Source organism: Oncorhynchus keta, chromosome 14 (assembly GCF_023373465.1).
Source record: "Oncorhynchus keta strain PuntledgeMale-10-30-2019 chromosome 14, Oket_V2, whole genome shotgun sequence".
In the NCBI taxonomy this organism is placed as follows: Eukaryota; Metazoa; Chordata; class Actinopteri; order Salmoniformes; family Salmonidae; genus Oncorhynchus; species Oncorhynchus keta.
The window spans coordinates 13673791-13687875 of record NC_068434.1 but is presented as its reverse complement, the minus strand read 5'-3'; the positions used below and the strand labels follow the sequence as shown (position 1 = coordinate 13687875).

The 14085-nt window shown below is 43.2% G+C and overlaps 1 protein-coding gene across 1 annotated transcript; it reads left to right on the top strand.

The window, feature by feature from the left end:
* Positions 1-340: 340 nt before the first annotated feature.
* Positions 341-14055, top strand: hsd17b4 (hydroxysteroid (17-beta) dehydrogenase 4). The gene is made up of 24 exons (XM_035756074.2): positions 341-546; positions 1042-1095; positions 1218-1325; positions 1763-1822; positions 3351-3372; positions 3546-3592; positions 3997-4081; positions 5600-5787; positions 6955-7046; positions 7149-7173; positions 7251-7379; positions 7957-8063; positions 8336-8572; positions 8841-8892; positions 8988-9059; positions 9480-9583; positions 9714-9779; positions 9948-10017; positions 10237-10343; positions 10918-11004; positions 11149-11235; positions 11325-11463; positions 11695-11822; positions 13363-14055. Exons 1-24 carry the CDS (start codon positions 489-491, stop codon positions 13450-13452), a joined length of 2214 nt encoding a protein of 737 aa, XP_035611967.1. The 5' UTR covers positions 341-488; the 3' UTR covers positions 13453-14055.
* The last annotated feature ends 30 nt before the right edge of the window (positions 14056-14085 follow it).

Below are 14085 nucleotides of genomic sequence, written 5' to 3'. Positions count from 1 at the left end.
GGTCATCATCACTTATGTTGAGCCTAGTATTAAATTAGGCTACAACCTTCTTAAGATATATTTTGTTTGCTTGGAGAACTCTATGACAATGCCGTGCCATCCACAATGGTTTGGAGAGTTGTGACATTTGTTTGACCAGCTTCTTTTTGTTGTTGTTGTGCATCCGATGCCTTTAATTTTAATTCATTTGTGCATCAAATAAGCACTGGATCATTATAGCAAAAGGTTCAGCTCAAGACGTAAGCACTTTTCAGCAGAGGGCATTTAAGTAATTAACAGGTTAAATTATCTTGGAATTATAATGGTTTGTACTTGGATCTCTGTGATTGGTTGTTGTTACCTTTGATTACCCAGCGCCCCTCTTGCGGAAGTAAGGCAAAGTTCACCCTGATAGCTGTTAACACTCTAGTCGTTACCCTGCTGTCTTCACATACTACCAGCACAGTTTTGAATCTGGACACAAAGTTAAAATCCAGAACTACTTCATCATGTCTGTGCCTTTAGTTTTCGACGGGAAAGTTGTTATTGTCACTGGGGCCGGTGGAGGTAAATGACTGCTATCTTTTGCTAACATAGCTAGCTTCATTGGGATATGCTCATCTTGTTAATTGCTAACGTTTTGTTGTGCAAGGTGGTGTTGTGTTTTAGTGGTGGTTGACATGGTTGTGAATCCATTGTAAGGATTATGGCCAGGGGTATTCTTATTTGTCTGGTAGCAACCGTGGCTAACTAACTAGCTATCCTAACCAGTAGTAGTGCTTGGTGGCTATGCGATTTGTCAGAAAGTAGCCAGCTTGCTACTGCTGTCATTGTTGCAACACTTTATACTTGAATCTGATATCGCTCGGCCACACAGGACAAAGTACATTTAGCTAATTCCAGATACCTTATGTGAGGGCATTCTTGCAACAAAATGCCCAGTAGCCCATCCCATCCACGCATGAATACAACATGTACTGTGTTGGACACTTTGCTGCAACCGTAAGTCTCATTTTTTACTTTTTCATTTGACCAAGTATTAACTTAAACTTATTTCCATAGGACTTGGGAGAGAATATGCATTGGCTTTTGGCGTGAGGGGTGCCTCAGTAGTTGGTAAGTATTGTGAATGTATATTTTTAAGATGTACATTTTTAAATAAGCTGGCAACTATACAGGAAATATGCTGTTCAATGCTTAGTTATTGGTTTAATTGTTTATCTTTTCTCTGCACACAGTTAATGACCTCGGAGGAGATATTAAAGGGGGAGGGAAGAGCTCCAATGCTGCTGATAAAGTTGTGGAAGAGATAAAAGCCAAGGGAGGCAAAGCAGTGGCTAACTATGGTGGGTAGATGGACCAAGTTATCTAACTCATTTGAACTTTTGCACATGGTTCAAGAGTCTTGTGTGGCCAACCTTCCAAATCCTGTCTAGAGCCCTGTAATCTGAAGTTAGCCTTGAACCTATGTGGGCAGGTTACAGGGCAAAATCACAGCCTTGATAGTCTCAAATTCCATCCTTCCATTGCCCAATTTTACTTCCTTATGTTTTTTTTGAGCCCTCAATGAAACAACGACTGTAGACATCCAGAACTGTTTAGGAGCATTATATCAGCTGTGAAAAGAAGCCATGCACATTTGTCTACTGTTTGACGTTTCCCTTTTTTACCTGGCCACCCAGAAGAGCATAGACTGATTTCTTTCTTCCCAGAGTTTCTTTGCCACCCTCACACCTTGATTAGGCATTTATTTTATTATATTATTGTCATGTATGCCCTACAGATTCTGTAGAAGATGGTGAGAAATTGATCCAGACTGCCCTGGATGCTTTTGGGCGAATAGGTGCGTATATAGACAACTGTTTTCCTTGTTTTAAAACCAATAACAACAATGCACATTTGAACAATTTTAAACATAGCATGGCTGATGGTGTTAAGTCGAGCATGATTATACAGTGCATTTGGAAAATATTCAGACTCTTGGACCTTATTAAAACATTTTTTTATGTTACAGCTTTGTCTTCTTGGGTATGAGGCTACAAGTTTGGGGAAAAACTCCCCAAATGCAGGTGTGATGTTCTTTGCAGATCCCCTCAAGTTCTGTCAGGTTGGATGTGGAGCGTCGCTGCACAGCTTTTTTCAGATCTCTCCAGAGATGTTCAAGACCGGGCTTTGGCTGGGCCACTCAAGGACATTCAGAGACTTGTCCAGAAGCCACTCCTGTTGTCTTGACTGTGTCCTTAGGTTTGTCCTTTTGGAAGGTGAACCTTCGCCCCAGCCTGAGGTTCTGAGCACTCTGAGGCAGATTTTCATCAAGGATCTCTGTACTTTTCTCTGTTCATCTTTCCCTCGAGCCTGACCAACCAGTCTCCCAGTCCCTGCCACTGGAAAAACATCCCCATAGCATGATGCTGCCACCACTGTGCTTCACCCTAGGAATGGTGCCAAGTCTCCTCCAGATGTGATGCTTGGCATTCAGGCCAAAGAGTTACATTTTGGTTATTAGCCCAGCGAAACTTGTTTCTCATTTTCTGAGTGTCTTTTGGGTGACTTTTGGCTAACTTCAAGGGGACTGTCATGTGGCTTCCCTCTGGCCACTCTACCATATAGGCCTGATTGGTGGAGTGCTGCAGTGATGGGAGAACCTTCCAGATGGACAACCATCTGCACAGAGAAACTTGAGCTCTGTCAGTGACCATTGGGTTCTTCGTCAGTGAGGTGACCAAGGCTCTTCTCTGATTGCTCAGTCTGGCCAGGCTGCTAGCTCTAGGAAGAGTCTTGGTGGTTCCAAACTTCTTCCATTTAAGATGGCTGGAGAACTGATTTCTTGGGGACCTTCAATGCTGCAGACATTTTTTGGTACCCTTCCTCAGATCTGTGCCTCCACACAATCCTGTCTCTGAGCTCTACAGACAATTCTTCGACCTCATGGCTTTGTTTTTGCTCTGACATGCACTGTCAACTGTGTGACCTTTATATATAGAGAGATGTGTGCCTTACCAAATCATGTCCAATCAATTTAATTTACCACAGGTGGACTCCAATCAAGTTGTAGAAACATCAAGGATGATGACTGGTAACAGGATGCACCTGAGCTCAATTTCAAGCCTCATAGCAAAGGGTCTGAATACTTATGTAAATAAGGTATTTCAGTTATGTTATATAAATTTGCAAACAATTTAACCTGTTTTCGCTTTGTCATTTGGGGGGGTCTGAAAAAGGCTGTAACAAAAGTCAAGGGGTCTGAATACTTTCCGACTGCATTGTATGTTCAGGCTTGATTGTGCAAATGGTTTGTTTTGGCATCTTACAGTACATGATTTGGTGATAAGAATTTTGATTTAAACAGACCTGTTGCTTATCTTTTCCAGATATTGTTGTTAATAATGCTGGGTAAGAATGTGATTTATCTCAATCCTTTCAATCAGATTTGATGACCACTTCTTTACAAAATAAACTGTAGTGTTTCAGATGGATATGTGACATGGAAAACTATTCCATTTTACTCAATGTATATAATAGAATAGAGGCCAAAGTGAACAACAACCTGTTTTATTGATTTCAAGGATACTTCGGGATCGTTCCTTTGGCAGAACGAGTGATTTGGATTGGGGTAAGGAGTTTATTTCTGAGTACACATTCATTCTGTCAATCATCACGGAAGGAGAATATTGCATATTAAACAGTCCTATGTAATGAATAGTAAATGTCTATCAGGCTGGAGGAGAGCTTTAATTCCAACGACTTCAGCGTAGAGAAATTAATGACAAATACAGTCTGAGTAGTAATTTGCAAGAACAGGATAACCTCTACATAGTTATTGTAATGCATCATTTGAGCCTGGTTCCTTTCTAGGTTTCTTCCTGGTTCTGGTCTTTTCTAGGGAGTTTTTCCTTGCCACCGTGCTTCTACATTTGCATTGTTTGCTGTTTGTGTTTTTAGGCTGGGTTTCTGTACAGCACTTTGACAATGGCTGATGTAAAAAGGCCTTTATAAATACATTTGCTTGTATTTCAGACCTCATCCATAGAGTCCACCTGAGAGGGTCCTTCATGGTCACTAGAGCTGCCTGGAACCACATGAAGAAGCAGAAGTTTGGGAGGTGATGTCAAGGGTCAGACCCAGCACCATGTTGCCTATGTATAAGGAAGTAGTGCTGACTGTTCTGCTGAATCCCAAATCGTACCCTAGAGCAGGCTCTGCAGTCCTGTAGATCAGTGTGGATTGGATAGGAATAAGCAACATGGTAATTGCCTTCTGATAGCCTGGATGGAATTCTCACCACCGCTTTGCTGTCATCTTTTCCAGGGGTTCTTAAAGTGGGGTCCGTGGAGGTACTTCAGGGGTTGCGGCTAGACCCCCCCACACACACACACTTATTATTATTATTATTTTATTTAAAAAATATATATTTACATTTGATCTAATCTGCAATTTCTGTTCTCAACTCTGGCCTACATGGGCCTGGTTGGCTCACAGGGATATTGGTGTCCACAGTACTCCACAAATTGTACTTTTTCTTTATTTTTTCCCCTCCAACTCCATAAAACAACATTCACAATGACAAATTGGGCAGAATTGCAGGAAATTTGCTTGAAAATGGCAATTTGCAACCCATGCCAAGAGATGGGCCTTTAAAATGTTCCTGCTCTGGACTTGGTTTGTCCGGACATGTACTGCCAAAGTCCTAGTAAAACTCCCTGCATGCTATTTTATTTTTTATCTCACTCAAGTTGTTCTGATTATGAGGGGGGTCCCTGATGACTCGGTCCAAGGGCCCAAAAAGTTTGAGAACCCCTTGACCCACTCAATAATTTCAGCTCATAAGCAGTGCCTAGGGATTCAGAATTCCTTTTGTACATCCAATCAATCCAGCTCTCATACTGAACACACTCCAAACAGTTAGGTAATGGCCGGTGCGGAGTACAGAGCTGTTTCAGTTAGGTAATGGCCGGTGCGGAGTACAGAGCTGTTTCAGTTAGGTAATGGCCGGTGCGGAGTACAGAGCTGTTTCAGTTAGGTAATGGCCGGTGCGGAGTACAGAGCTGTTTCAGTTAGGTAATGGCCGGTGCGGAGTACAGAGCTGTTTCAGTTAGGTAATGGCCGGTGCGGAGTACAGAGCTGTTTCAGTTAGGTAATGGCCGGTGCGGAGTACAGAGCTGTTTCAGTTAGGTAATGGCCGGTGCGGAGTACAGAGCTGTTTCAGTTAGGTAATGGCCCTACAGAGCTCTTAAATTAATGTTGAGAAATCAGTACAGAGCTGTTTCAGTTAGGTAATGGCCGGTGCGGAGTACAGAGCTGTTTCAGTTAGGTAATGGCCGGTGCGGAGTATAGAGCTGTTTCAGGTTTGAGCACAGGTGGACCCTGTCTTAAATTAATGTTGAGAAATCATCCTTATGATACCCCTTGATTTGCAGCATCGGCACCAAGAATACGTGAGAAAACGTTCTTCAAATGTTCTAGAATAGTTTTTAGGTTGTTGTTAGCTTTTGACAGGCAGTGAAGCGGATGGGTTTCTTAACTATTGTTATTGCCACGTGCCTTAAATAGCCTTGGCGCTTCAGTCTAATTCAGTGCACAGTGTTGAATCAACGTGCCACGGTGCCCTGTCTGTTCCCAGGATCATCATGACTTCATCGGCTGCTGGCATCTATGGCAATTTTGGGCAGGCGAACTATAGCGCGGCGAAGCTGGGTCTGCTGGGATTGGCCAACACCCTAGCCATCGAGGGCCAAAAGTACAACATCCACTGCAACACCATCGCCCCGACCGCAGGCTCGCGACTCACAGAGACTGTTATGCCCCCAGGTCAGAGGAGCCGCTGAGGAACTGCTCTGAACAGGCTGAGCAGCACACATTACTGGGTCATCTTATTAAGACTCAATGATTTCAGTTGATCTGTTGTGTAATATTGCGACGAGTTACCAGTGCTTGGCATGTACTGATGGGTGCCTGTACTCATTGTGGGTGCCGGTATTGTTTTCATTTAGATGCAGGAGCTCTACATACTTTTGAGCTAATATTCTATTAAAGCAATAGGTTGTGGTATATTGGCCATATACCACGGCTAAGGGCTGTTCTTATGTGCGACTGAACATGGTGTGCCTGGATACAGCCCAGAGCCGTGGTATATTGGCAATATACCACAAATCCCAGAGGTGCCTTATTGCTATTACAAACTGGGTACCAACGTAATTAGAGCAGTAAAAATACATATTTTTGGCATACCTGTGGTATACGGCCTGAAATACCATGGCTTTCAGTCAATCAGCATTCAGGGCTCAAACCACCCAGTTTAATACAGGAACTCAAGCAGGAGAAAACATTTGAGATGCCGGTACTCTGCTCTAGTACTCTGCTCTAGTGATCTGCCTAAGTCGAGCACTGTTGCATCATGTAATATTGACATGTAAATGTGTTACTAAAGTTTGTCAAACTAGTGCACTCACAAACTGAGTAAACACTGAGATTAATCATGCGATCTGACAAATGATGTTTATTTATGGGTTGGGCATTTAATGAGGTGTCGTAGATTGCTTTGGTGGGCTTGGCTGACATCTGTGATTTTCTTCTCTGGTGTCTGCCACGTGATGTCCTTTTCATATCCCATATGAAAGTCGTGTGATACGGTCCCCTCTGCTGGTATTAAAAAAAAGAAGTATCTTAAACTGTAGGACGTGGGTGTCAAACTCATTCCACGGAGGGCCGAGTGTCTCGCGTTTTCACTCCTCCCTTGTACTTGATTGCTGAATGAAGGTCCCTAATTAGTAAGGAACTCGCCTCACCTGGTTGTTTAGGTCTTCATTGAGAGGAAAAAACAGATCTGTGGACACTCGGCCCTCTGGAATGAGTTTGACACCCCTGTCCTATGGTTTATGAAGATTAAAACATATATATGGATATACCAGCATATCCCCACAATGTGCATACCTTTTCATGTTATTAGCAACTTAACATGTAGCTTTTTTGTCGTAGTTCTGTGTGAGTCCTTGAAAGCAGAATACGTGGCGCCCCTAGTTCTGTGGCTGTCTCATGACCAGTGTCAGGAAAATGGAGGCCTGTTCGAGGTTTGTTTGAGAACTGTATGAAATGTTCACTTATGCCTTAAACTGTGTCTCCTTACTCCCAATCCTTTCTGATTATTCTGTTCATGTTCTCTTCCTGTTAAGGTTGGTGCTGGCTGGATTGGAAAATGTGAGTTGAATTTATTATTCTCATTTGGGAGTATTTTCACCGTTCTACAATATTTTCCATCAATGTGTTTTGTGTAGTGCGCTGGGAGCGTTCCCAGGGCCGCATTGTGAGGAAGAAGAACCAGGGCATGTTTCCTGAGACTGTACGAGACCAGTGGGACAACATTTGTGACTTCACCAATGCCACCAAACCTGCCAACATCAATGGTAACCAAGTCAAGGAGCCCTTAGACTGAACATCTATGCTGGCATATTTTGCCTCTGTCAGATACATTACAGAAAATTACTGACTAGGTAGGTGTCAGTGACACATTCAATAGTCCACCTGCAGTAAATGCTGGAACTATTTTGGTGTTGTAATAACAACCAATTTCATGGGACAAGGTCTGCAGTGTAAACAGAGTGGCTGACCAGGGATCAAACCTCTAAGAGGAGTGAACAAACTCATTTGCTTGTGCTGTTATGACACAATGTCAATTCCACCACTGGTATTTCCCCCTCGTCTTTGAATGACGAGCACAGTACAGTATCGAGCGGAGCGCCTTTGGGTCAGACACAGAAGAGAACATGACAAGGGTTCATTATTCTCTCCCTCGGCTTGCCCTTGGATGTGCAGCAGCAGCAGCATGGGGGTGGCAGCCTCCAGAGGAGTGCCTCATTACCATGACTTTGTAGTGCTCCTCATTTGTACCTTATTAGAGGACTTTTGGCCGTCTTTGTTCCACAACACCCTTATTGAGTGAAGATAATGAATCTCCTCTTATCCCATTTTTATTTTTTTTAGAGTCCGTGGCCACATTGGTGGAGGTGCTGTCAAGAGTGGAGACTGATGAGGGTATTGCCCCCAACCCCACCAGCGCTATGGCCACTGCTGCATCTGGGATCAGTCCTGTGAGTGGAGAGGTCAACAGTACTAGGCTGGAATGAAGTGAAGTCATACATGTTGGTGACAGATGGTCTCATAATGATGCTCTGTGGGCCATGTCTTCAAAGATGTCTGTTTGGAGTGTCTTTGACACCAAGGGGCCATGGCTCCAAATCAAACAGTCCCTGGCAGGCTGATGTCAATGTACCCTAGCTGACCTACGGGGCCTGGTTCTACCTAAAGGCATGCTTAGTAACGACGTGGCTTGTGTCCACTTCGTTCTGTGCTTCCCCTTCAGCTGGAGGCGGTGGGACAGAAGCTTCCGGAGTCGACCTTCAGCTACTCCCAAACTCAGTGCATCCTGTACGCCCTAGGAGTGGGCATGTCCACCAAGGATGACGACCACCTCAAGTTCCTGTACGAGGGCCACGAGGACTTTAGCTGTCTGCCCACCTTCGGGGTCATCCCCTCCCAGGCAGCCATGATGGACGGAGGGCTAGGTTCCGTGCCTGGACTCAACTTTGACTTCACCAGGGTAAAAGCTCCAGGAAATAAATCCCAATCATCTTTATTTCCCCAAGTACAGTAGAATTTACAGTTTATATACATTATATAGAAAATAGATGCAGTAAACTCAGAACTCATCCCATACAGAAGTGGCAAGCAACTGTTGCTGTTCTCACACATGTCATTTAGTGGGTAAATAATACATTTTATTTTGCTTTGAGCAAAGACTAACTGAAACCGCTATTGTAACCATAACCAATTTACTCACCTTTGTTCATTCTGATATTGTCACTCAGTTGTTGCATGGAGAGCAGTATCTGGAGCTTTTCAAACCATTACCCACCTCCGGTATGTGTGCCCATTACAGATCCTAAGTATCTCTGAGAACAACATTTTCTGCTTACAAAAGCCTGTTACTGAAAATAATTTGTCTGCATTTGCAGGAACACTGACGTCTCAGGCTAGAATCGCAGATGTGTTGGACAAAGGATCTGGTGCAGTCATTCTCCTGGATGGTTAGTTTTGTTAAGCTTACTTCCTTGTCCCTGAGAATTGGTGTGGTAGAGTAAAAGGGTTTATAGGTGACGTTCCACAGGGTTGCATGAGATGAGCAAAGAAATAGCAGAGGAACTTTAACAGTTAGTTATGGACTTGATATTAAAGGAAGGAAATTGAACACATGCAGTCTAAAGATTCTTTCAGAGAAACTTGAAAGAATATTTTATTTTCTCCTGTGGAATGTGTTTTTTTTTTTTTAAAGTTTCATTATTGGTGAAAAAAAAAAGAAGCCGTTTAGCAGGCACTTTTTATGCAAAGCGACTTCATCATCTGCACACATTTTTGAAGACCACTGTCCTGGCATTGCAAGCACCACGCTGTACCAACTGATCTACAGAGGACCATTTGGAAGATAACAACATTGTCTTTCTCCACAGTCCACACGTACAGTGGTAAAGAGCTGTTGTGTTACAACCAGTACTCTCTATTCATCGTGGGGGCTGGTGGCTTTGGAGGAAAGAGAACATCTGATAAAGCAATGGTAACAAGAAGTCTGTTAACAACACCAATGCTTTCAAACTATTCAGAAGTGCTACCATTATTTTTTTCCAGAACAAAATGGTTGACTCTTACTATTTTTCATTCAACGTACCTTAATCTCACTCTTTCAGAGCACAGTAGCGCATCCAAACCGAACTCCTGATGCTGTGATGACTGACACCACAACAAGGGACCAGGTTTGTTGTGCCATCTAGTGTATACACTGATTTTTACTACTAGTGCCCAAACTGTTAGGATTTTTTACAAAGGTTGAATCATCAAATAAGTAGCCATAATGGCTCAACGGGTGCCCGACTCAGGATATTTCTAAAAGGAGTGACTTGACATTGATTCCACGCTTTCAGGCTGCCTTGTATCGTCTGAGTGGGGACTGGAACCCCCTCCACATAGACCCCAGCTTTGCAGCAATGGGAGGTGAGTCTTCTGACCTGGTACCAGATCTGTTTTGGCAATCGTGTCAACTCCTTGTCATGCCAAAAAAAGAGTGCCAAGGAGTTGACATGATTGCACCAACAGATCTGGCACCAACAGATCTGGCACCAAGCTTTGACTCTTTTATATGAATAAAACACTGCACGGTGTTATGCAGGATATTGTGTTGAATCATAAAGACCTCTTCTCTCCATTGTTCAGGATTCAAATCCCCTATTCTGCATGGCCTGTGCTCCTTTGGGTTTGCGGCTAGGCATGTGCTGAAGCAGTATGCCAACAACGATGCCTCCAGATTCAAGTCCATCAAGGTGAAGCACGATCTTGGCAGTAACGTCATAGACTGAATAGAACGGCCGTTCCCATTCCAAGTCAATGATGGCATTATGGGGCAACTGGCGGACGTTGCGAGTGTACCCATCAATCTGTGCTGTGATTTTGAGTCAGCGCAACTGACATTACAAAAAATATATTGAATTGCATGAGCGACATCAGTTAACTTTCTACATTACCATGGAAACCAGGCAGCCATTGCGAGTGTACCCTTGAGTTTACCGGTAAAATTGCCGGGGTTAGAGGTTCCAAGCCTGTTAACAGTTCCCTATATATTTTTGGAGCTTGGCACTTAATCAAGAAAAATAAGAACACCCTACCGCTGCTCTTAACTTTTCTTACACTTGTCTCTTGACTATCACTGACTTTGATAGCTGCTTTGAGGAAGGTTTGACTTATGACTGTGAGATGTGGTTGTCTCACCTAGCTACCTTTTTAAGATGGGTGCTCTAACTGTAAGTCACTCTGGATAAGAGTCTGCTGAATGTCTAGAATTAAATGTAATAAGCTGTTTTTAAACCACTTTTTCCTGGTTCCTACTGTATCCTTCAGGTTCGCTTTGTAAAGCCAGTGCTACCAGGCCAGTCTCTACAGACTGAGATGTGGAAAGAAGGAAACCGAATTCACATTCAGTGCAAAGTAAGCAGTTTTATCATGGTTGTGCTAGAGGTTAATAGTGACCCATTAAGATTGAAAGAATTACCCAAATTAAGTCCAGTAACCTCTTTCCATGTGATAACCCAATCAATTTTACATGGATATTCGGTATGTCTTATTCCTCAGGTCAAAGAGAGCGGTGCTGTGGTTTTGTCAGGTGCCTATGTGGACTTGCATGCTGCTGCAGATGGCTCCCCACAAATTCTTCCTGAGGTACATCAGTCAGACTATTCATGTGTGATGCAAAATCCCAAAGGTGGAAATGACCTCTGACTAGTTTCTCCTATTTTGAACCCTTCTAGGCAGGGGGACTCAAGAGTGAGCTGGTGTTTGCTGAGATTGGCCGTCGTATTAAGGACCTAGGGGCTGAGATGGTGAAGAAGGTCAATGCAGTGTTTGGCTGGGAGATCACCAAGGGGGGAAACATTGCAGCCCAGTGGAGTAAGTGAACCCTTGTTGCTTTTCAAGCCTTCCTGTCAATCAATGCAGTCATGTTGAACCTATGCGGCCTGCTTTCTGGGCCCTGATTACGCCAAGTCCTGGACTAAAAATGATTCTCGATGGAGAATTACCATTGTGCACTTTAGTCTACTACTAAACTTTAATCGGGATCTGGGAAACTGGCCCATAGTGTTAATGCCTCAACCATAATTTCATTATGTTCTCCCCCAGCCATTGATTTGAAAACTGGAGCTGGCGCCTTGCACAAGGGCCCATACAGTGGCAAAACCGATGTGACCATCACTGTATCTGATGATGACTTCATGGAAGTAGTGCAGGGAAAACTCAACCCTCAGAAGGTACAGACATCCCCCCTAGCCTACATGCCTGGCAAAATCTGAGACACTGTAGAAAGCTGCAAGGTGACTCAGCAGAGAACTGCCAATGTGTAGCACATTCACACCAAAGTTTTTTTAAACTAAGTACATCCTAGTAAGAGTGGGTTTTCTTGGCAGGAATGAGCTACATTTCACCTTTCATTGTTTTGTGACTTTAGACCAGGGATAGATAACTGGCGGCCCTCCTTTCTGTAGACCCGCGGATCAATTTCGGTAAAATAAAATGAGGGGTGGAGGGAACAACTTAATGAGGTAGAATTGAGGTAGAATACACAAGTTGCAGTTTTGAGAAACTGCTGATGCACAACAAATTTCAACAATTTCACTCAGGGCCCCCAAAAGGCTAGGATAGCCTTTAACTGCCTGTGTGCCACTGCAGCCCATCATGAGTAAAGATTTTTTTTTGTGGCTCCCACCCCAATCAAAGTTGCCCCTCCCTGATTTTTATACTGAACAAAAATGTTGGTTTCATGTGCTGAAATAATATCCCAGACATTTTTCATATGCGCAAAAAGCTTTTCTCTCAACAAATTTGTTGACATCCCTGTTAGTGAGCATGTCTCCTTTGCTAAGATAATCCATCCACCTGACAGGTGTGACATATCAAGAAGCTGAGGAAACAGCATGAAAATAAAAGGCCACTCTAAAATGTAATCTTTTTTTCTTCTTCACACAACACAATGCCACAATGTCTTGAGGGAGTGTGTAGTTAGCATGCTGACTACAGGAAAGACCACCCGAGCTGTTGCAAGAGAATTGCTCATTTCTCTACCATAAGCCGTCATAATTTTTAGAGAATTTGGCAGTATGTCACAACCGCAGACCACGTGTAAACCACGCCAGGCTTCTTCACCTGCGGGTTGTTCTGAGACGTGCCAGCCACCTGGAGAGCTGATTAAATATGGGTTTGCACAACCAACGAATTACTGCACGAACTGTCAGAAACCGTCTCTGGGAAGTTCAGCTGCGTGCTCGTCGTTCTCACCAGGGTGTTGACCTGACTGCAGTTCAGCATCGCAATTCCTGGAAGCTGAAAATTTCCCAGTTCTTCCATGGCCTGCATACTCCCCAGACATGTCACCGTTGAGTCTATTTGGAATGTTCTGGATCGACAGAGTGTTCCTGTTCCCACCAAAAGCTATCAACTTCACACATGCCAATGAAGGAGACAACATTCCTCAGGCCACACAAATCAACAACCTGAGCAAATATGCAAAGGAGATGGTATCACCAGATACTGACTGGTTTTCTGATCTGACCCTACCAAAACAAATCTGACCAACCTATTCATATCTGTGTTCCCAGTCATGTGAAATCCATAGATTAGGCCCTAATTTATTTTTTCAATTGACTGATTTCCTTATGAACTGTAACTCATATTTTTCATTTTATATTTTTGTTCAGTGTAGCTCCAGGAAGCCCTTAGCTTATGACAGTTTTAATATGGGGTTGTAAGAGCATATTTTTTTCAGTGACCCGAGACTTGTACTTGTTCTTCCAGGCGTTCTTTGCAGGCAAGCTGAAAGTGCGAGGGAACATCATGCTGAGCCAGAAGCTGGAGGTGATCCTTAAAGACTATGCTAAACTGTGAGGTTGAGCGAAAGGAGAAACACTGTTGTCTAACATGTTTGTTTCACCTGAGGTAGCAGAAGTCACGTCATTGTTTTAACACCATCCACAGAGCCAATAAATCAGCACAATGTTATTTTCTTTTTTTTCCAAATTGCACCTCTTCGACCTGGATTTCAATGCATCATATCCGGTGAAATAACCTAAATGAGAGTTAAAATGTTATTTCAACAAGTAGCCACATTACACTGAGTGTTAGCTGGGATCGTGATTTTTACTTTGACGCTGATGAAATGTATAGGGACGTTTATTAAACAGCTTTGATGGTTAAGATAGTGCTGAATGTCAAGTCAGATGATGGGGCCAATAAATTACTGGGACAAACTGTACATGAACAATATACTATAGTGTTAACTGGGGATGCTTGCTGTATTCCAGGGCAATGAAAAGGCTAGCAGAATTTGTCTGCTGTGATCCATCTTTTCACTAAAATTGCATTTGTGCTCCCAGATTAGGCATAGTTTAAGTGTCCTGACTTCCCTAAAATCCAATGTAACCCACATTAACAAGTGTTGGCTTGGTGTAACATGCTACACTAATTTCTAATAAATCTTACGCACTTTCATCATGTGGCTTCTTATGGGGATAAACTTTA